This window comes from Mycteria americana, chromosome 6 (assembly GCF_035582795.1).
Source record: "Mycteria americana isolate JAX WOST 10 ecotype Jacksonville Zoo and Gardens chromosome 6, USCA_MyAme_1.0, whole genome shotgun sequence".
NCBI lineage: Eukaryota > Metazoa > Chordata > Aves > Ciconiiformes > Ciconiidae > Mycteria > Mycteria americana.
Genome location: NC_134370.1, coordinates 59,363,301 through 59,387,237, shown reverse-complemented (window position 1 = coordinate 59,387,237; position 23,937 = coordinate 59,363,301). Strand labels below are relative to the sequence as shown.

General features: G+C 35.3%; 1 protein-coding gene across 3 annotated transcripts in view; it reads right to left on the bottom strand.

Moving 5' to 3' along the window:
* Positions 1–23,937, bottom strand: part of TRPM7 (transient receptor potential cation channel subfamily M member 7) — a 64,788-nt gene that overhangs the window by 19,981 nt on the left and 20,870 nt on the right. For all 3 annotated transcript variants that reach the window (XR_012776248.1, XR_012776247.1, XM_075506135.1), the window contains exons 2-23: positions 22,193–22,272; positions 19,691–19,729; positions 19,000–19,198; positions 17,134–17,347; positions 16,491–16,615; positions 15,170–15,341; positions 14,127–14,301; positions 12,761–12,884; positions 11,790–11,862; positions 11,404–11,504; positions 10,351–10,485; positions 8,933–8,986; positions 8,218–8,358; positions 7,511–7,645; positions 6,626–6,906; positions 5,914–6,142; positions 4,521–4,676; positions 4,238–4,381; positions 3,441–3,569; positions 2,162–2,446; positions 882–1,056; positions 193–325 (exon numbers count right to left, since the gene is read on the bottom strand). Coding sequence is in view for 1 of the 3 variants with exons in the window: in XM_075506135.1 (XP_075362250.1) it covers positions 193–325; positions 882–1,056; positions 2,162–2,446; positions 3,441–3,569; positions 4,238–4,381; positions 4,521–4,676; positions 5,914–6,142; positions 6,626–6,906; positions 7,511–7,645; positions 8,218–8,358; positions 8,933–8,986; positions 10,351–10,485; positions 11,404–11,504; positions 11,790–11,862; positions 12,761–12,884; positions 14,127–14,301; positions 15,170–15,341; positions 16,491–16,615; positions 17,134–17,347; positions 19,000–19,198; positions 19,691–19,729; positions 22,193–22,272 (3,299 nt within the window). In the remaining 2 variants the exon portion in view is untranslated. The remainder of the gene's footprint in view (positions 1–192; positions 326–881; positions 1,057–2,161; positions 2,447–3,440; positions 3,570–4,237; positions 4,382–4,520; positions 4,677–5,913; positions 6,143–6,625; positions 6,907–7,510; positions 7,646–8,217; positions 8,359–8,932; positions 8,987–10,350; positions 10,486–11,403; positions 11,505–11,789; positions 11,863–12,760; positions 12,885–14,126; positions 14,302–15,169; positions 15,342–16,490; positions 16,616–17,133; positions 17,348–18,999; positions 19,199–19,690; positions 19,730–22,192; positions 22,273–23,937) is intronic.

Below are 23,937 nucleotides of genomic sequence, written 5' to 3'. Positions count from 1 at the left end.
CACAAACTTCCCTACTTAATCATGGGCTTGCAGTGAGTAGGAGACGAAGACTGGCCTTAGAACCTGAAAATACTTCCAGCAAATGGGATTGTTTTGAACTGGCATCAGTTCTTCTTATCTTGTCATCTTATTGCAGTGAAATAGAAACTTATCAAAGGATTAGCAAAAATTAATGATTACCCATATACCTACTTGAAAAATGCAATAAGGAGATTAACCATAATTATGTACTGTACAAAGAGGTAGACAGCTTGAAGAAACGGGGTCAACCATGTTCCTGGGCCACAGAGATGAGAAACTTTTTCATCAGAATTATTTGCACATACTGTGTTGGGAAAAAAAAGACACAAAGAAAACACGTACAACTTTTAGAATCCCCAGCAGGTATGGGGGGCGGGGGGGGGAGATTACTTGTAATGATTGCAACAACCAACTATCATGCACTGGTTCTGCAATTTAAAATGTCTCCATGCATTTAGGAATATGGTAGAAAAATACAGGAGACAAAGTTTCTGGTTAACACTATGGTATAATCATATTATTGGATTACAAAATAGCATAACACAACCACCACAGCCAAAATTTTGGCATGACAGCTGTGGGGGAAAATTCCAAAATCTTGCTAGGAATAGTCTTGTGAGAAATTGTGATTATGTAGAGTTTTCATTCTAAGCCATTCAAGCTTTATAAAGAATAATGAAAAAGTCAAATCAAGAAGTTATACAGCTGCAACCCACAAAGAGGAGATAATCCAATGAGCAGAATCAATGTCAACAACACTGGGCATTTCATCTCATAAAATTAGAATTTCGTAAGACCTTGAGAAGATCCTATCAGGGTAAGTTTTTTCCCTTACTTGCTTCAAAATTGCAGTGTCTTACCATCAATTTCATAGGCATACACTTCACCAAAAATCATCCAGTATGGATGAAACACAATATCTCTAGCAAGAGTCCAAGACGGTGCCTCATCAGGATACAATATTGCCTTCCTGGGAACACCAAAACTAAGTAGTACAAGTGCCATAATCACCACAATGTAAAACATGTTGGCCACCTATTAACACAAAAAAGTCAGTTAACCCACAAGGTCATAATTATGATTTCACAACTTTAAACACTTTTACAGTGACAGTGTAAGCTTGATGAATTCTATGTATTATATAAGGAAAAGAGTCTAGGACACTTATATTTGAGTCAGAAAATTTTGTTAAACAACAAACCCACTAAAAAAAATTTGGTTTTTTCCTGTCCTTTCTTACAGAGTATTTAGTATCCTTGGCCAAAGTCAACTGAGAGTATTTCCTTTGTAACTCAAATACCTATTATGTGGATGAGTAGCAGCTGATAAAGAGAAACATTCCTTCCTAAATGCGCTCATTAGCTGCACAAAATGCAGAGGTAGTTTTCCAAGGGCTGAAACACAGAACCTATGCCTCTTGCAAGAAATCAAAGCGAGAAATGAGCAACTTGATGCCCTCATTTTTAAGGAATGACAGGGTTCAACTTTGTAGGAACCATTTCAGAGGGGTAGAAAAACAAACACTCCTTCCACCTTCATATATACAGTTCTCAAGCCTTAAAAACTTTTTTAATATTTAGAATAGCTCACTGACAGTAAATCTAAGTTATTTATTTTTAAATTTAAACAATTTGAGTATTTTTTGTGTGAGAGAAGACAAGAACAGAGCCACAATCTGTTCCCAGTTTCCCACAGCACAAAATGCGAAGGTGCTTTAGGACACAAAACAAGTTGAACTCTTGCACTAGAGAGCGCAAAGGCAAGAAAACCAAGACTATAAATAAATCTCAGACCCAAAAGGGAAGCAATGCTAGATGAATCAAGAAAAAGGCATCATCATATTCATTCAAGTCTCTGACCTCTAAGAACAAAACCGACCAGAGAAGGAGGATTTGCCAGCTTTTTACAGATATGTGACAGAGAAAGCTCCATTATAAAGGAAGCCTTCTAATCAGTGCTTGTTTTGAAACACATTAAGTTATATTCCAGCTAGCTAATTCTGCGCACTGAGTTGTTGACATATTACACCAGGATAAGTCACCTTTTTCTAAATAAAACTTTGAGAAAAATTTGTAAATGGATGCAGCACGAAAAACATATTTCAGTTGGGAAAAAGAAGAGTAACAAAAGTAGTACTTACCATTTTCCCAATCATCATAACATAAGGGCCAGCCTGTTGATTTACAGCTAGAAAATCCAGTAATCGCACATACCAAAAAATTATATTGAGACAGTATGTTATTCTTCCAGCAACAAAGACATAATTTTCTCTGTACGTGTTTTCACCAAAATTCCCCTTTGCTCCAAATCTTAACGCAAACCCAATGAAGAAAGTGACAATGGCAACTGTGTCACTGATATTGAAGTAATCACTGAACCACACTTTAATCTTCTGATTAATCTTCCCAGCCTCTGACATAAAAATCTGCAATAAAAATAAAAGTCAGATCTGCTCACATTTATTGCACATGGACCAACACTGAAACATATTAATCAGTAACATTTTTACACTTGCAAAAATAAAATACTCAAATGGATAACTGTTTTACACTGAGGAATCAAAACCAGTGTTTAACTGTGTCAGCTTCACAATAAGGACAAGGAGGATGTATGTTTCCTTCTGTCTGAACAATTTATGAAGGAAATTTGGTTGGGGGGTGGGGGGGGTGGGGGGTTGTTTTTTTTTTTTTTCTTTTGAGGCAGTTACTGTTACAAAAGTGAGCCCTACTTTCTGCCCATTCAGTTAGGCCTGAGGTACCAGATAAGTGAACTTTCTCTCTCTCATTTAAAAATTCTTATAGAACTTCTCAAAAGTCTCTTGCTGACCAGCAACATTGTAGTTGTGATAGCTATCCTGTCTCAATAAAGCTTTTTTTGTTTTGTCATCTCGGTCATAGCGTAGTGGTACAGTTTGACTGACACTAATAAATAAATACACTTTTCACCCTCTGAAAAGTAAGGTTGTTTATTTCGTTACGACTTGCAGACAGTGAGTTACACATACAAAAAAAAAAAACCAAAAAAAACCAAAAACAAAAACAAAAAACCCCCAAAACAAACCCACAACAGCTGTGGGGAGGGGGAAGATTTTAACAAAAACAAACAAACAAATTCAGACCAGGATGTCATTGCCAGTTCTTCAAAACTTAGGAGGAAAAAACCCACCTCCTTTTAATAGACCTCCACCTCATAGACCTCCACCTCTTCCCCATTGGAAACAGAAGAAAAGCAAGCTAAGTCCAAGCAGTAGGCCAAGAAACACTGGTATTGAAACTAGCAGCCTATACCAAAGTTTAAGATAAAGGTATTACATCATGTACTCTGATGCTTGAAGTTTCTTAAGTTCTCTTGTTTATAAACACAGTTTAAAGCATACTGTTTTAATTGACAAAGGAAAACACAGATTGTTACAGGCATACCTCACGAATTTTCTCAATTGCTGATGTGAAAATGTAAGCAATAACAATCCACTCTTGAACAGACGGTAATTCTTCCATTTTTACAAGAACCACAAATGTGTAGAGCATGAGGAATCCTAAGTATGCCAACTAAAAAAAGCAATGAAGATTATACATATAATTACTGAAGGGTTCTTTATAGATGTGCATAGAATCTTTTGATGTGGTATACAATAAAAGCTTCAAGTAGGATTACAGTACTATATTTACCCCTTTAAGCAGACAAGTTATTATTTATAAGGGGATACAAACATTTTCTTCTTAGAAGATGAAAAATAGCTGTAATAAGCTATTTATTATTAGCAAAGCTTTGTTCTTATTACAGCTGTTTTTCCTTTAATACAAATTTTAGTTTCTATTACAGTAATTTAAACAAAGCTGTGCATGAACACTTTAGCCTAACAAATGATTACAGAATTCCTGCTAGCAACTGATGAAGTTAATTACTTAGGCCAGAATAAAAACTTTCATGCTAATTACTCTCTCAGCTTAAAAAAAAGAAAAAAAGAAAAAAAATTTCTCAAAGCCAACATCATGAACTTAAAAAAAACCCAAACCAGAGCACTACATGTACATACGCAGTTTTTCAAAATCAAGTATTTCTCATTTCCAGCTTAGCAAGGTAAGGGGTTTTCTGTTTGTTTTTTAAAAAGTGCTTAAACTTTGATTCAGGTCACAGAGCTACATGTTGGGAAAAGAACCCAAAAATCCGGACTAGATTTCCAAATAAAATAAACATTACACAGAAGAAAACTCACCGTATTAAACCAAAACTTCACAATTGGTGCATGATAAAATGCATAAAATTTCTGTGTAATTGGAAGTCTTTTAGGTTTTGCTGGAGTCTCCATATCATGCTTTTCTGAAGAACTGTCCAAGATCCTTACCTCTTTAAACACCTCCTAAAATGAAAGGACTGTTAACTTCACATACAGAAATAGATGCTTTTAGACGCTCATTTTAACTCTTGCTTTAATTTAAAAATGTAATTATTTTAAGTTAGAAATATAATTTTTAGTATCTCCCCCTGCCCCACATTACCATAGGTATTTCATCTGCTGCATTCTGGAAGTTGTTTTCACTGTCATCCATCGCCATTTGATGTGCATCTTGAGATTGAGGAATATGTGACATTTCAGCCTTGGTCTTATATTCCAACAGCAGTATAGCAGGAGGGAGTAAAATACTCAGTATCACCTGGAAAATATGAAGACTAAGTGCAAATAGTTCACAGCTACATCAAAGTATCAGAATACACCAACACACAGAATATTCTCTGAAAATATATTATCCGAATTTCACTTGCTTGTTATTGAGGAAAAAAAAAATGTAGAAAATAATTAGTTGTTATTACTTATATACACACTTAAGAGGCTAAGATCACATATACAGAGTGTTCCTTGACTTGAAGATATAGGAAAGGGGAAGAATCAACAAATTCCAGAACTAAAAGCCACTAGAAAGAATGTACTCCAAGCCTGAAGATCCAGAGATGTTCTGTTTACACTTTGTTCTTTAATCTACTCCCAGAAACTCTGGAACTGTGTACTGTCAAGGTGTATTTTAAAAAGCATATATGAGTTGAGGTTGTGGTTTTGGTTGTTTGGGGTTTGGTTTTTTTTTGGGGGGGTGGTGGTGTTTGTTTTCGGGGTTTTTTTCAACTTATGGTAGAAAAGTGAGCTAAGGTATGGATGAAGAGAATAAGTGAAAGCTAGTTATTGTCATTAGCCTGTTACAAAGCAAGCAAGAAAATGGTTAATCAGTTATCAAACCGGATTTTAGTAGGTCACAAGTTAAATGATGCTTGTAGATATTTTGTAGGAAAGTTTTAATTTCATTCTATTCCTAGCAACAATTAGGTTTTGGTACACCATCTGAAAGAAATATGCAACTCCCATTTTGGTTCAATTGATCTATATCACAAAGGGCACCATTGGAAAACCTATCCCCGATTTGCCTACCCTTGTTTCATTCTGTGCCCTGCTTTTGTGCAGTTTCTTCCTCCAAAATAGGATATGCACAAAGCTTTTCTACATCAAGTCTTATGTGCTGCCTGTAAAAAGCCAAAATGCATGAAACTATATTCTTACAGCAGGTTTTCTGTCTGTTAAGGTTTTTTTACCACTATGTTTTTAGTAGTGGATTAGTATTCACGTGATCTCTTTAAGCCTCTGATTAAAGGCTACTTGCCTGGTTTTTGCCTTCTATATTTCTGTACCTTATTTGAAAAGATAATAGAGTGTCAAAAGAAGAGTTAACAATAAATACTTCCACAGTTTTGCTTATGTTGTAGGACACTGTTTTACAGGATTTATTAACATAAGCTATCGTTGTGAAAGCTTTATACTAATAGCATTTAAACACATGCTTTCCTTCCATTTAAACATAAATTCCATTGATCCTTTTTACACCAATAAACTGCGACAATGCTTACTTTGTACCATGAATTCTTCCTCATGTTCAGCCTTCCCATCCACATATCTGATAACAACATCTGTGTACAAGTATGTGCTACAAATGGACGAAGCCTTGATGACACTGCTAGCTTCAGACAAGTTGAGTTGCTCCAGTTTTTAAGCTCATAGGTTAGTAATTTCATTGCCATAGTTTCATCTTGTCGGAAGGACTGTTCTAACAGTTCAACTGCCAGCTGACCAAACTCACTAGAATGAAGAAAAAACAATGGAACAAAATCTAGTATCTATAGAAATGACCTTGAGTTTAGGTTGAATTTTTTTGTACAATCAAATTTTCAGTAGTACAACTTGAAGGGACTATTACCTGTTCCTTCTGTACAGATACACTGTACAGTAATTTGTAACTACAACATGTGAATCTGTGACTTCTATTAAAAACATATGCAGGCTACAAACAGCTGTTAGAACATGCAAGAAAATTACAGGGAAGTCAGTAAATTGCACTTTCAGTGTCATTTTAATTTAACTGTAAATCATGACTTATAACAGCTTGAGAGAGAGAGCAATATCTAATATAAAACTGCTACTAGAGTGCCACTTAATCCTTTTTGCAAAAAGGAATTGTCTTCAAGTGTGCTAATAGAACAGTTTGGGTTTTGTTCATATATAGCCCACTACTTTGATTGTAAATTTCAAGAAAAGATCTTTAACTATATAAATGTAATTTACTTGGAATACTGTTTCAGTTCTTCTGAAGTATCATCAACAAGGTCACTTTGTTTTGCTTCATATGCCATTGAACGATACACTTTGCAAGCAACTAAGGCTTTCGCCATGGACTCCTCCCCATGCTGCCAGAAGAACAAGGCCATCTTCTGCCTCTTCATTAACACCGCCCAAAGTAACAGCTCGTTGAGAGGATAAGCAAAACGTCTCGTTTCAGGATCATCTATGTCTACTATTTCATCTTTGGTTCTTTTCTTTTTTCCCTCTTCTGCACCAGTGTCAATCTTTAAAATAAAATCAGAAAGTTAAATTTTAAATCTCTAAATTTGGTCATTACATAACTTGAAATAAAATGCTGAGTGATCCAGTATCAAGTTATATATAATTATAAAAAGAAAAATTAATTTCTTAAGACTTGAAAAGCAGCTGGAACTTTTGTTCAAAAACTTCAGTTGGGTCCAATTCATTTTAATAACTGGGAGACTGAATTACTTTGATTCATACATCAAAAGAAAAGCAGTAACTAATATACCTACATACAAATGAGGGAACTCATGGACACACATGGCCAAACTTTGCTCCATCTACAAAGCCATGTGAGTGTTCCCCCCACTGCTAGAACTGTGCCAAAGATAAGCTTTTTGCTCCCTAACATATCAAAGCTTATCCAGAAGACTACTATACAGAAAGTTAAACACTCTTTACAGAATCCTGTAAGCATGCTAGACAGTTTATAAACAAGTACAAAAGCAAGGCTGAAATTCCAACTTTACCAAAGTCAGTAAAACTGCTGCTACTCGCGCTTCAGTGGCACCTGGATTTCAACCAGGTTCTCCACTCTTAACTACTTAAAATAAACCCCACCATGTTCCCCTCACACATCTGTACCTTTGGTTTGTATGGCTGTGCTGTTTTGATGAAGTGATTATGGCGCATTTTTTCTTTCTTGTCTGCCCTGTTACCAAAAGACTCATGGCTTTTACATATCTGAGGAGTAGTATTTGAAGGATTTCGCCCAGATCGCTGTAACAAGAATAAGAAGAAGGGTTTGGTTTGGTTTCTTTACTCTTACCTACTATGTATTATAAAATCATCTCTTTATAGCTGGATACTCAGTTGAGCAATTATACAGCTACTTTGCTACTCAAACAGTGATGAACTTATGTAACGGCAACAACCAGAATTTTCACTGGATATTTAACAAGTTTTTTGTTTTTTTTTCTTAAGAAGTCACAAAGTAGGCAGTTACACTTGTTGCTTTACTGCTTTACAAGAAGCTAAGATATATGCATCCAAGCCCTGGTGAATCTGCATGTATAGTGCCCACTCTTCCCCTATGAGTAGGAAAAGAAGTAATAACAGAGGAGGAGTTTAGATGTGCTAGAATAAGGAGCAGGAGAACAAAACCTTTTGTTTGTCCTCAATCCCAAAAGAGCTACCAGCTGCCCTCACAGGTCTTACTATTGCCTTTAAAAGAACCAGTCCACTGACAAGAACAAAACAATATGGATCCAATTTTCCTGCAAAACACATACGTTTTTTTTTTAATTGAGAACATATGAATCAGCATGTCCTGTTATCCAACTGCCACATACCCGATTGTTGCCGCTGAGACTATTGTATATAGCTCTAAAGCGTTTTCTTGTATAGGTGCATCTATAGGTTCCTCCCATCAGATATTCAATAACCAGCCCCACATCAATCAGGTTGATTTTATATCCCGGAGGAAGATTTCCCTAGGAATACAAAAGGTATTTTTAGTTTTTCAAACTATAATCTTAAACTTGCTTAGAGTGTTCCTACATGTCACATCACAGCTCTAAATAAAAAACAAATTAAACCTTTCATGATCAAAACCAACCAAACAAAACCATCTACATGGCTAAATATTTATCAGTTTCAAAAAAGACAAGGTTATAGCTTCTTTTGTGTATGATCTCCCCTAGCAGGGTGGATGCTCATTCTGGTGGGGGTGGGGTGGTGTGGTGTGTGTGCGGACTGTTTTTTGTCTATTGTTTTTACAGCCAAAATTACTCCTAGCTGGGAGTCTCAGCTTTCAATCCCCCCAAAAAAGCAAAGCAATCACAAGTAAGATGAAAAAGACAACACTCATCAGGTTTAACATCTTTCTGGCAGCAGGGCACTAAGCATACAACAGCAAGTACTGGAAACAACAGAATGACTGCAGAAGTAGCTTATTATTTACAACAAAACCTAACTAATAAACCTAAGATTAAATTGACAGTCAAACATAAGAAATCATCAAAACTAACACTGCTAGTTTGACAGATATTTACATTTACAGCATACCTGTTTGACATCCCGAACAAGATGAAAGAGTGTTGGGTTAGTTGGGCCTTGTTTCTTTATAGAAAAAGAGGGGGGAAAAATTTGGAAAAAGAAATTAGAGTGTAATGACAACATGAGAAGATTACAGTAGAAGCAAAATATTTTTGCATGTTGGCTTTTTGCATTAAAAAAAAATTTCCTGTTTTTAAACAAACAGTAGCCATCAAATAAATGCAAATATTTCAAACTACTGTATTAGCTATAGACTATTTCCTTCTTTGTTTCATTTACTTCTGTTTTCATTTGGGACATAATTAATACACTCATAGTTTGTCCAAAAAGAAAAAAACAAAACAAACCAAACCAGAATGCAAACAGCAGCATTGTGGGGTTTTTATATTATTAAAATATAATATTATAGAGACAAGTTTTAACAAATAAACATTTTAATTTACAGGAACACATACAGACTGATATTCATGCTTGCAGTATTGCAGGATCCATAGTAAAAGCTCCCTTACTTTTTAAATCTTTAGTCTGAACATTCCCTCTTTTCACAAAAGTGGATTTTTCTTCCTTCTCTGATTTCTTGTGAGTGCATGAACTGTTACACTTTTAGACATAAGGTTACCCTAACTCCCATACAGAACTCAAAAGCACACCAAGTGTGTAAAAGCAACACCATCAAAGGTTAATTAAAAAAAACAACAAATAACAGAACCTGATCACATGGGCTCCTTTACAGAGCTTTATTAGCTAAAGAATTCCTTCTTTTTTCTTTTTTTCAAAAGCAGATCATGAGAATGTTAACATAAGCCTAAGTCATATTTGTGTACTACTCACATTAGCTACTTTTTGGTGGAAGGTTTTTTGTTTTGTCCTGTTAGATACTTAGTGTTACACAAAACTACTTTTAAAGTCTTAAATCAACACCTATGGCAACCAAATTTTTCTAAGTAACATTTATAACTATGCAGGTTCACAAAATAAACTATTTTTACAAGTCTTATGATAATATTAACTGCTATAGACAGAATTCATCTTATGAAGCCCTAACAATACTATCTATAGACCTTATATTTTGGGCACAGGTTTCACCCATCTGACTTTCTCTTGTTCTCTTCCCCACTGTGGTTTACATTTCGTATGTTCCACAACAAGGCTGCAATTTTGCCTTTAGTATCTATCCCCAACATCAGACGCAGATAAACAACCTGCTGACAAACTATTTCTGGTATCATTTCTGAAGAGTCAGAAAGCAGCTGTGGCACTACAAAGCAGCCAGACAGCATGTACTTCTCAATTCTAACCTCACGCCAGGAAGCCTTCCCTATCGACACCCCATGGACTTCAGACTGGTGCACACAACCCAGTATACAACATGCTGAGCAACTAAAAAGCTGTTCTAAAAGTAGCTTAAAAAGCAATCATTTACTTACTGTGTTATAAAGTTCTTCCAGCCTCGGAATTGTAAGAAATTTGTGCATGCTTACTCCATTTTCAATCAGAAGTTTCACAAATGCAACTCTATCCATCACAAGGGCATCTAACATAGCCTGTTCCAGAGAGCCAACCTACAACAAGTAAGTAACAAGACAGAGCCCAGAGAGAACCAGTAAAACGGGGCATCACAAAAGTAAGTGTACTTAGATTACATATCAATCTCATTATTTTACAGGGATGGGGAAACCTTATATGTCTATAAATACAAAAATGTCACCCTTGGTTCAGAAAATCCCCTGAACTTCACACAATTACAGGATGAGAGAATATTCTGAAGACTTAATCCACAAGTCTTATAGTCTTCCATAGGTACCTCCTACTGACACAGTACATGAGACTAAGTAGACATTTGGTTTAACATAGTTAAGCTGTTCTCATAGATTGATATGAAACACAAAGACATAAAACATTTAAAGCACAATTTGCTTCAAAAACAAATGCTCAGAACCATCATTGCTATCAACAAGCCTTACATTATGTACTTCTAACTGCACACTCAAGTAAGATTGTGTTTTATTTTTACAATAATATGGGAAAAAGGCAAGATCCACAATGTAGTTTTCAAACTAATTTGCAGACCACAAGAAACAGACATTTTGTCCTCCCCCTCAAAAGACACTGCAGTGCTGCCAACAGTAGTTAATATACACATTTTACTGGATGCTTCCTAAAAACTTCCTATGACCATGCAACTGTAAGGAAGAAAGAGCATCTACCTAACATGAATTCAGCTTCCACCTTTTGCAATGTCTTTTCTCCTCTAGTTATCAAGAACAGTTAGCACATTTCTAAAATTTTTGGTCCATTTTCAACTACACAATAACAAAACAGTTGTAAGACTATGCAGTATGCAAAAATTACTGTCCTCAAAATAAATGTGTCAGTATTCTACAGTGTCTCTCCACAAAAGTCAAAAGATTCATTCTTTACAGTAAGTTGAGTTTCTCTCCTAGAAAATATCATTCTGCTTAATCCAGACCATTACATACCAGCCATTGTTGCCCATAAACAAAAACATGATTTTTGGCTATGTCAACTCTATCCCACGCAAGTGTAAGAACAAGCTGGTCAAATGCAGATGCATTCGTGCCTTAAGAAGCAAAAACAATGAAAAAAATTTAAAATTAATTAAAATATAATAAACATTCTTTCTTCCTAAAAAGGCCAAATCAAGCAATCCACCACAAAGTCATACAGTATATTTCATCATTTATGACATGTTATGGTATTATACAATGAGAAAACATAGTAGATAATTGTTTGCTTAAAACCTAAAGATTCCTACAGATTATAGTATTTTATAAATAATCCATAATATAAACACTAAACAACAATAGCTGGGGATTCCAAACGCTCTTAAAATTAAAAGTCTCACCTTTTAACAATGCTGTAAGTATTGCAACATCAATGTCCTGATGTTCATCTGACCCGATATGAAAAACTGTAATCTGTCCAAAATGGTAAAATAGGGAAAACATATTTTAAAGTTATTTTCAGGCAAAGGTGATTAGCTCCAGTCTTTATGTCAGGAATTGAAATACATTAAAAAGTTATCTTATTTTCGACACAATTTAAGCCTATGCTCGATTTAAATTTACCTTTAGTGTGCACTCTCTATTCTTTTCCTAACTGGGTGCCATACAAGACAAACTTTTATGAGAAAAAGCATAGCAGAAACCCTTTACGCTCTTCAATTTGAACTTCTTTTTCCACTATGATTACATTCTCTATTGTCTATAAACACCACACAGTATTCTGTTTACTGCTCCAGTTCATTCTAGATTATGAGATTAACCTGCCAGCAAACATGTTTAGCCAAATATGACAATTTTAAACCTCAGAACAGCACAATATCGTGTCCAAATGAGACACCAGTACCTGAACCCAGGCTACATATAAAGCTCTATAAAGTGCTTTTGCTTTAAGCATGCAGTGATAGTAGACCTTTGTTAGTACAGTCGTAATTAAAAGACAAAAAAAAAAAAGGCAAAAAACGTCCCAAGGTTTTCAAAAATCAAAGCAAGTAAAAAGGACAGCAACCCAAATACAAAATACATACACACTATAAACAAACCAGAATCCTCTCATCTGAAAACAAATAGGCTTGGAAACAATGACAAACTCAGATTACCACAAATAATCACAAGAATTAAGTCTCTCTTAGCCTTGAGATAAAGTATACACGAAAACTGTATTTTACTGTTTTCTATAACTGGAAGATCCACTATGTCCAGAAAAGATTTTTGAATGACTATTGATAATATACAACATTGAGCTACAATTTAATATTATACCCACAAATGTATTCACCTTGCATAAAATTTTTTTATGGCAAGATCTACTTACAAGTTCTTTTTTTTTCATGCATTCCAGCAGCGTCTGAAACAAATGAACTGCTTCACTTTGACCAAAGTTAAATGTCTTTTTGATGGTTGAAATTATTTCAGGCTCAGCACCCTCAGGAACATTCCTGAGATTGAAACAAAGAAACAGGAAAACACATTGTTATACATGAACTGTAACAACAGCAATGCATTTAATTAGTTTTAACATGTCCATTCAAAGTTCTGCTCTTTATAAGCTCATTACTGTTTCAATGGCAAAACCCTGGGTAAACTTTAGAAAGAAGTATAGGTTGCTTAATCAATGACTTTCTACTACTGCCTCCTAAAAGTAACTCAGCTTCTCTCCCTCTCCTTCCCATACCCAGTTCTGAGATACTCTGAACTAAGAGATTTTGGCACAAAATACTAAGTAGTCACCCCTCTGAATAAGACCTGCTTCTGAACTTGCATGGACAAAGCTGTGTGGTTTACTGCTACGTTAGATCCCTCCCTCCTGGTTCTGAGGCAGTCCCTGCAACAAGGACCCAATATGTTTAAGGATTTATGCAAGTCTGACAACTAACTAGAAATCACTAAGTATTGTGGAGCCCAAGCACAGCCCTTCTATTATTTGAAACTACACTTAAAACAGACAAGTATTTTCTCCACTACACAGAAGTATGTAAAAAGTTCAGTTTTAAGACTACTCAGAAGAAACAATATAGAAACTCTTTCTGATCCCTTTTCAAGAAAAGTTACTACTATGCAACAGCTAACTGCATGAAAATATTTCCATTCAATGTAGTCAAGTGATATTTTCAAGCAGTTTGGTAACATACTATTCTTTATGTTATTCTCACATCTCTGGAAAGTCTGTTCAGCTCTGAATTCTGTTGAGCAAAACTCTGTTGTGCATACTTAAGAACAGTCACATTTATCACTTAAGTTATTGTGGCTTAGTTAAAATTTGAAGTTGAAGCAGGCAGAGCATTTAAACTGAGAGTTGGGTCCTCTGGTTACAATAGTGTAACAAAATTACAGCACATAACTGAAGTTACACACAAGATGTTTCCCCTAATTTAGGATATAGGTGTGTACACTTTTCCTATCCTTTTTGTAAGTATTGCTAAAGCAAGCATACACTACAGAATTTGGTGCAACTGGTACAAGGCATGTGGGAGGAACCTAGAACTAGAAAAGAAGTTTTGGTCTTTAGCCAGAGCTATTATTGCATCCAACCTGGAAAGCTGCATCACAGGCAAGATTACACTCTCCACTTTTAACCTTTGTCTTTCCACAGAAAAAGCTCTTGCACAAATTCATTAAGGAATGCTCTCAAAACCCATCTATGTATGACTGATAGTTTGGCTAGCAGCGCTAGGACTTACCCTCCCTCCTCCGTTTGCTTGTGAACATATGCCAGTATGTCTGCAGCTCTACCAGTTCCTTCACATACTACCACCGGCACAGGAGGACTTTCTTGAAGGAAGTCTAAAACTGTGAGTATGACGTTGGGGCCACCTTCAAATACAAGCGCCACCACAGGCACACCTTGGCCAATTCCTATAAAGTTGCAAATAAGTAATAAAAACCAGACAATGTTTTAAGTGTATAGGGAATGCTAAGATTGATTTTACATATTTAATAAATCAAGTATGTCCCCCTTCTATTGAGTAAATATTAAAATACTGCCTGCCAGACGTTTTAACTGTTGCTAATGCACAGTTTCAAGCACTGTTTATACTTTGGGCTGGGGGGAAAGCACTGCAAAGAAGCTGATAAATACAATGGAATAGAGTCTACAAAACAGAAGAGATTCTTCACAGAAATATTCCTGAACTAATGCAGAAAAGTGAGTATTTTTTCTTTAGAGAACTCCCCTTCTACGTTCCCTGCAAATAGTTTCCAAAGATGACAACACGTATACAGTTTGAACATAGTTACATGGAAACCCTCTACTGACAGAGAGTATTGCAAAAGCATTCCTAGAAGAGAAAAAGCACACGTGTTGCTCCATAATTGGGAAAACACCAAAAGTAGTCATGGCTTCTTTGCACAAACACAGATTATCTTTTACCAACTCAGTTGCCCTATTGTGAAACTGCAAGTCATCAGTGTCAAAACCATGAATCAATCAGACCAGTAAGGCCTGACAACATCCTAATAACTCAAGTGACCTACATTTGCTTTATCAAAGCAAAATAGACAACTTTACTCAAAAGAACCCTCCTCTCTGGTCCCAGAGAAATCCTAAATCTACTAGCAATATCTAGGGTCCAAAGCAGCAGTTGAAGTTTGCAAAACAGTCATTCGGACTTGAAACATAAACAAAAGACTAATTTTTCTTATTTTCTCATTCGGATGTTTGGTGCAAGTACCTTTTTCATTAAAGCATAGTAACACTCAGCCCTCAGGCATCAGAATTACTTACTTGCATGGATCCGCTGCAAATTAATAGTTTTTTCCAGCTCTCTCCGCAATTTAACTTCTGCTCCATACTTTCCAACTGTTCCATCATCCACCAGAATGAAATGGGAATGGAGGTTATTGAGGACATTTAGTTTACTTAATGGGTTTAACAAGGTTTGATATGGAGCAACCACCTAAGTATAAGCACACAACAATGTCTTTTACTTACAAAGATTCAAATTTGTTTCTGTGAAACTTAACTTTTTGTCTAGTGTCCTGGTTTCGGCTGGGATAGAGTTAATTTTTTTCTTCCTAGTAGCTGGTATAGTGCTGTGTTTTGGATTTAGTAAGAGAGTAATGTTGATAACACACTGATGTTTTAGTTGTTGCTAAGTAGTGCTTACACTAGGCAAGGACTTTTCAGCTTCCCATGCTCTGCCAGGTGCACAAGAAGCTGGGAGGGGGCTCAGCCAAACTGGCCAAAGGGCTGTTCCATACGATATGATGCCATGCTCAGTGTATAAACTGGGGGGAGTTGGCCAGGGAGCAGCGATGGCTGCTCGGAAATGGGCTGGTCATCGGTCAGCAGGTGCTGAGCAATTGCATTGTGCGTCACTTATTTTGTATATTCTTTTATCATTATTATTATTATTTACCCTTCCTTTTCTGTCCTATTAAACTGTCTTTATCTCAACCCACAAATTTCTTTTTTTTCCCCCGATTCTCTCCCCCATCCCACTGGGAGGCAGGGAGTGAGCGAACAGCTGTGTGGCGTTTAGCTGCCTGCTGGGTTAAACCACAATATCTAGATACAAGAACTGGTGGCTCAACAAGAAGCACTGACACATATAAGCATGCCTTCAGTCAGGATACACCAACAGCTGTAGCTCTTAACTTTGTGCAGGAAAGCAGGTAACTGTATCACAAAATTCTATTCTGAAGGATAAGAGAGAGAAGATTCTTTGAAAAGGTGTCTTTAGGGAAAACTTGTGACTACTCTGGCAAACAGTAGCATTGAAGACTCCGCATCAAAATTTTTCAACTTATCGTCCTCTGTAAATGTTAATTCTCTGTAATACTTCAGCATTTTCGTTATTTGATACAGTAATATCAGTAGGGGGGGAAAAAGGATTAAGTACTCGAGAACAAGCTCCTCCTCTAGTGCATTTGCATTTTGCAACTTGTTTACACTAATGATCTTACATAAGTCACAGATGTCAATGTATCTTCATATTAAAGCAAGTATTCCAATGATGCAAAGCAAGTGAAAAAACATGCTTGAGCAGATTTGTCAGAAAATAAGTCAGATATATCATTATTTCACTTAGGTAATTTATCCTTACATCTCTTCCAACAAGGTCATTTCTGTTTTCAATCACTCCCCACGGAGCAATCCCAATAGTGCAAATCTTTCGAGATGATCTGGAAGCATGTTCTCTTAGAGCATCACCAACATGTTTTGCAACACCTGTTTGTGCACAAAAAGATTTCAATTTATCAAATGTCACATCTTATTAAGAAATACAACCGTTTTATTGGTTAACTGGGCCTTTAAGGACCTGGGAACTTATTTGATACAACACCAAAAAAAGCGCACCATACTACATCTACTAGAAGAAAACAAAGTATTATGTATCAATAATTCAACAAAACAAATATTAGCCTAGTAAGAACTAAAGAGTTTCCAGTACATTACTGTAGTTCTTTTAATCGCATTAAGTTTCTCCTCTTGCAGTTTCAAAAACAAGAAAAAAACACCAACCCAACCAAGCCCCAAAACCCCCACCTTTGTGTTGTTCCTCTTTGCAAGACAAAACAGCAGCCCACTTCCAACTACACATGTTCAAAACGTATTATTTTCATTTCACTTGACCAAACTCACTCAAATTTACTTTGCTTTAAGATGAAGCTATGCATCCATTAAATCTTCTGCCTCTTATAAACCATAATCCAGTTAACTATGCACATTCATTGGTACTTCTTTACCTGTGTTCACTCCTCCAGTTATAATCCACGCTCCTGTTGTTACTGCAGCTTTAATAAGACCTTTGCCAAGCAACTGTTTGATGCGTGGGTGAAGTTCAAATTTCTGCATGCCCCCATGTACAGATATAACGAGCTTCGGCAACTCCATCTGCCATTCTTTGAGCATAAGTTGCAGAATAGCTTCAGGCTTAGTGTCATATGACAATCGCACATACTGCAGGCACAAGAAGAGAGTTAAAGGTTCTTAAAAGAAATAATCACAGAATCAATGAGTAAAAAGAAGAACCAGGATGTACTTCAGGATATATTATCCTATTCCTGGCTATGGAAAATGTAATTCACTTTCTCAAAACACAGCAGATGCAATAAATGAACAAGCTTACTTTATGTCCTCCAGAATTAAGGACAAGACAGTTAACAGTTTTGAAAGCAAGTTTTGGAAAGGGAACAACTATAGAAAGATTACATTATTCCATCCTACTGGCACAGGGACCTAAAAAAATGAGTCTTTATGAAAGCATTGGACGACCTCTAAATTAGATGAAATTCAGAAATATTTATAAAAGTTCTGCCATCTACTGGGGAGAGGCTTGCATGTCTCTTGCAAAAAGTTTTACAGAAAGACAGCTGCTTGCTTTTCCTTCCCTATTCTGGGTGGGAAGGAAAGCTACATTCTGTAATAGAAAACTTCAAACCTAGCAGCTTTTTAACTTGCTATGTTTAACAGCATAAGATTAAGTAGATGGTTGATCAGTTAAAAATACTGCTGCATCTTTAAGACGAGCTATTCAATAAGCCCTATCTGAATCAAGTTCTAACTAAAAACGCATCACTATTCCAATAAACCGGTTTTAGCAACCCCACTAACACTCTGCAGAAGTAAGCACAGAAATGAGTACAGGCAGCTTGCTATCTCTGTACTCCTAGAAAAGGATTTGCAGCAATTTTAAGCCATACTAAGCATACAAAGGAACACATACACTGCTATTACCAACATGAAAGAATTCTGCTAAGAGCCTTTCTCTCCACAGAGATGATCTTGGAGACTCTGCCACTGCATAAAGAACACAGCTCCCTCATTCAAGCACTTCAGTTTGGTCATAGGAGCCACACTGTATCAGAACCCCTTGCAGCTTATAACTGCATGAGCATTAAATCATTTCTACCACAACTAGAAATCCTTTATAAAATGTTTGTGGAGAATACGTCAGAATTTCCAGTTTTCTAGCCTCTCCAGTGGATATGCACTTGTGAATTGAGTTGGTTTCCAAAATTTTGATTTATTAGTATGCTTGTTTCTAACTAACCCCCTCTGCCAAAAACCTTAGTAATTCTGATCAGTACAATTATGCTTTAATAATTTTGAACAAATCTACTAAAGAAGCATATTCCACATCTGTTCATAATTCTAAATGATTTTTCAGAGTTTGAAAATTATGAATACAGGGTTAAGACAGCAGATGTTACTTAACAGGTCCTATAAAAATCTAACAGTAGCAAGTAAGCAAGCAGCACAGATGAGTAAGCAGTATTTTCATGAAGTCTGAAACAGTGACACTGAATTCTTAATGTAATGTTTTGCTGAAGTGATTATGAATTTTTATCACCATTTGCAATTTGAAGGTAAGCCTGTACATGAATATGACTAATTCTGATAGATCTGAGCAACTTTTGTTACAAAAAATAAAAAAATGGAAATTAGAAAGAATTCAGATCACAATAAAAAATACTATAGTAGTAGAGGGCATTGGTTTGTCACAATATGGGTGAAATTGTTTTCAGCCTTCAATTTCAAAAGTTAAATGAAGCATCCACCATCTCTATCAACATGTTTAGAGTAAGGAAAAAAGAAAATGTCATACATGCCTTAGCCCTGTAAGAATGAGAGCCACCTTGAAAGTTGATGACACCATAAGCATCAGTAGAGGTCTGTTCTGTATGTTTTTCCACTGACCATTCTTCTGTTTCCTGATTATAGTTTTCACCCAGCTTCACATCGGAGTATTTCATAGCAAGACTTGCAGTAAAACAAGCATGTTGTCTGACCAAGCGGCCACAACAGCACCTGCATGCAATCGTATAATTTAGAATACTTGAGTAAATACTATTATTAGAAGACAAGAGAGAAGAACTTCTTTTATCTGTAACAGAGATAGATCAGATTTAGAAAGCAAAGATTCTAAATATCATATAAACCTCTTTTCCAGAGCAATCCTTGTTGCCATAAATATTTATAACAAGAATTAATTATAATACATAATTATTATGCAAAACAGTGAAGCTCACTGAGATAGCAAGTTGGAGACCAGAAGAAACTGATTAGTCAGGACATAGAAAATTGATTCTTTGAAGCCAAGTAATTTATATAACTTTTATAAATCTGTGATCTATGTATTGCAGACAGTTCTTTATTCATCAGTTATATTTGTTTTATATCTAACCTTTCATTGACTTGTCATTTGCAATATTGATCAAAACTTTTTAAAACCCTATTATGAAAGCGCTTATTTAATGGAAAAAAATATTCATAAATATTGTAATTATAAAGAACTCTTACCTGACAAGTTGCTGACAAATCTGACATCCTGGAAGGCATCTATAAGAAATATTTAAGTATATGAGTAAACTTCAGCTCCAATTTTAGAGGGGGGGAAGAAGAAGGGGGCACAGGGAACGGACCACTCGCACCACTTCATGTGCTTACAGAAAGATTACTGAACAAAAGAGATCTCCAGTAAATGGAAAACATGTTGCCCAAGTTTGCCTGTTTTTAACACAGTAATTTCTCTGTCTTTACTTTAGATGACTGTAGTATACTTTGCAAGTAAATACGTATAAACATGCAAAAGCTTCAGTCCTGAGACTTCAGATGGGTTTTCAGGCTTTGAACCATCAATATCTGAAGCCCAGGAATATTTCAGACTGGATTATCTGCAGTACTCAAACTGAAACATTCTGCTAGATGCTGAGAAGTTGCTTACAGACCAGCATTTTCTTGGACTCATTCTAACTATACATTGTTGCATCTATTTTACAAATTCATCCTTCTAATATACATGCAAGTTGAACTGCCTGTGTGGGAAGGTTATTTGATCATTGCTAAGTTGCATGTGCAGAAAAAGATATATTTGAACAAATCTTATACAGTAGTATATTTACGTAATGTTTATTATATAAAAAGAATTCTTCATTTCTATCCACTTCCACCTTAAAGATTTTCTGTGCTTTCCTGCTAACAGCTTTCTTACCATTTAAAATTAACATAGCAGATAAATTTATACCACTGTTTTCCATAATTTTCATAAGCAGCTGTTAACCAATTATGGTTAAGAGCTAGTATGCAAAAGTGTACAAATACACGTTATACAGTAGTCTTAAATTGTTGTCAGACTTTGAGCATAAACAATTTTTAAATTTTGTCCTCTATAGAAGTTACACTCTGGTATTAATCTTCTACATTTTTAATACTGAACTATAGCTTTAGATCTTCTCTAACAGTTATTAAAGTATAATTATCTATACTAAAAGGTACAGATCAACAAAACATACCCAATATTCCTGTCTACATTTGATTCATTTATGCATAATTCACGATTCTTAGTAAGTGATTCTTAGAAACTGAAGGACAAAATCTGATGGAAAAGTTGTAAAGTCCGTTGTATGCCACAAATGGGTTAAACTAAAAGGGCAAGTGTTGAAGATCATTTTGTTCCTTGTGAAATGCTCTGGAAATTTTAACAGCTTCCTAATTACTTTGTTTGCATTTGCAAATTTTCCATGTGCTACAATCATGGCTATAAATTCTAAAAAGCTTCTCATGTCACATGGTTTCAAGTAATGTGGTGAATTATTTACAATAACATAAATATTCTACAGCTTGTATGTTGTTCTTTTTCTGCCTGAAAACAAAGTTCTTAAAAGAAAAATAATACTCTGCCCCCATAGAACAAAAGAGATTTATAACTTTTTTCATGGAAAAGACCAAAATAGAAGTTTTCAGAAGTTCAGAAGAAAAGGTTTCTCAGCTGCTGTCAATTATATGAAGCTAAAAAAGAAAAACTGATCTGAAATCCATAGTGACAATAGTAAACATCTTGGGGAGACAAAACTGCCTTAAAATACCAATTTTCAATTTTTCAATCTATTTTCAATTTGACCTTATTTAATCTGTGACAAAGATGTCATGACCATGCACATCAAGTTCTATCATTGTAGGAACTCTTAAAATTATACCTGTAACATTTAGTGAAGGTAAACTCTACTGATTAGATATGTTAGAGGTATCACTAACTTGCTTGATTTCACATCTCTAATTTAGCATAAGGTAAAAGCAGCATGTGAGATATGCAAAATAGTCTTCACTAGTCTCAGCCTCCCCTCTAGAAACCTATTTCCCCATTTTTCAGCCTCATTTTTTCCTTACAGAACTTAAGGATGAAAAACCACTAGGTATCACATGAAATCTTTTGATATCCGAACTGTTCTTATTTTATCTATCTTCCCTGGAAGCAAATATTTCTTCAGTCTTTGTTTTCTAATTTTTTTTCTCCTACCACGATTCTTGTTTTTCTTTATTCTTCTATGAATTCTTCATCCCTTTTTCCTGCACTGTCAGGTTTATTTTTACACTTCACCCTACACTCACATTGCTGTTCTTTAAATTCCAATAGAGTATACCTCTACGAGATTTTCTGACTTCAGAACTATGCCACACACACACACCAAAAAAAAAAAAAAAAAAAAAAAAAAAAAAAAAATCACAAAACCCTCACACTATAGACACACCATAGACATCACTAGGAAGACTGGCAAGAGAAGCAAAGAGAACAGGGGAACATTTATTAGAGATTTCTGCAATGCCAAAGTACTTTCTGAAAAGGAAAAAAAAAACCCCAAGCTAGACACAAAGAGTGACAATGCCCAGTCACGAAGGAGTGAACTAAAGACAGTATTTTATACAGATAGTTAGTCCAAAAATCCATTATACACTCTCTTTACAATACTGACTTTTTTGAATTTTAAAGAGCAGCAGTGAGTTCTTCAATCATTTCTCATTTACCTGTGGGGGTCTTTTGAACTTGGTATGATATACACACACTCCCTCTTGGTGAAAGTATTTTCTATCCAGGATTTCTGGGACTGAAAAATAAAAAGTGTAACAGTATTATAAAATACAAATCATACAACTTTGCCATGAAAAATGCTTTTTAATGAAATAAGAACTAGAACATGAGGGGGTCTTTTTATTTAAACGTGAAGGCAAGTAGTGTCTAACAAAGAAATTAAATTGTCATTTAATATTTTGCTGTTTCCCAAAAACTAACAAAACCATATATGACACTATAAAATAATCTCACACTGCCTAAAAGTTGAGATAAGTTGCGTAAGGATTCTGGTTATTTTATACACAAATCTGTTAAAATCCAAAGTAATATTTTTCAAAGCTAACATTTAAATAGCAAAAATTTGCAACATGCAAATAAAGATGTACCAAAAAACCCCAAACAATTTCAAAATATTCTGTTTACCTATCTTGCTAAGGAAAAAAAAAAAAATCAGTTAACATTTTTAAAAATTACCTGCACTACACTGAGATAACGGTAATTTCATCTATTTACCTCTTTAATAAAGTAAAATTTTCATCTGGAAATTGCAGGTAAGGAAGTTTTCTAACAACACTGGCAATCTTTTCTAGAAGCAACAGATAGATCATAACCTTTGTTCTTCATCAAGAAACTTCATTTCAATAAACAAATTTAATTAGCAACTCTAAGCTATGTTTTAAGCTTAAACTTGAAATGTTCTGAAACATGAAATTAAGGATGTTTACTTCTTCAAATGCTTACCTATTCTAATAACTGGACATAATTTCATTTCAGTTGCTTTAAACAACCATGTAACATTATCTTACACGATAATCTCAGGATTACATGCTAAACAATATGCATAACACCCAATGTCTACGTCATGTTTCAGCAATACATTGGCAAAGGAACTCAGTCATGATTTTGAGTAATTAAAAACAGGAAAAAATCTTGGGATGCCAATTTGCACCTTATGCAATTGCTTTAAATCCTTATTAAGACTACATTAAAATTTCTTCATTGCTAACAGCATGCCCTGTTCTACATTTACATTTTACCTTTAGAAAAATTTGAGAACTCTCATACCTGTTCTATTTTACAACAAAGGGGAAAAAAGCCTGATGTATACTATTCACAGGTATCTAAATAGAGGTCTGTGGAAACTATGAAGAAATTAAGATTTTTTTTTCAGATCTATTATAATAGAAGATTCAGTAAAGATGGATGGTTCTTCACTCACCACAATTTCAAGATCAGTTTAAGATATTACAGAGAAACTATTACAAGTACCAGCTCATTTTAATATAGGCCCCTGGAAAACTGCTCCTCAACTGTCCACCCTCTTTCAAAAGATTTCACAGACTCAGCAGATCTTTCGCATATTATTCATCATGATCTCCTTCCAGTATTTTGTTTTAGTGAACTTTGAGACTATGAATCTGTCAAGATGGCAACAAACTGCTGCTCCAGTTTCTGTCTTCACATTAAGAGGGCCACCAGACTCTTCCAAGGAGGATGGAAAGTTGCAGGGTAGGGGCACTTCCCAAGAGAGAAAGAAGGGTAGGAGAAAGGTAGAGGCACAATCCACAGGGAAGAATCAAGGCAGGGAAGAGGAGCTGTAAACAACAGAATGAGCACTCACATCATATATTTTACTTCTAAATTAATATTTTAAACAGCTGGAATAAATAGCCAAAGCCATTATTCACTACTGTCCTAC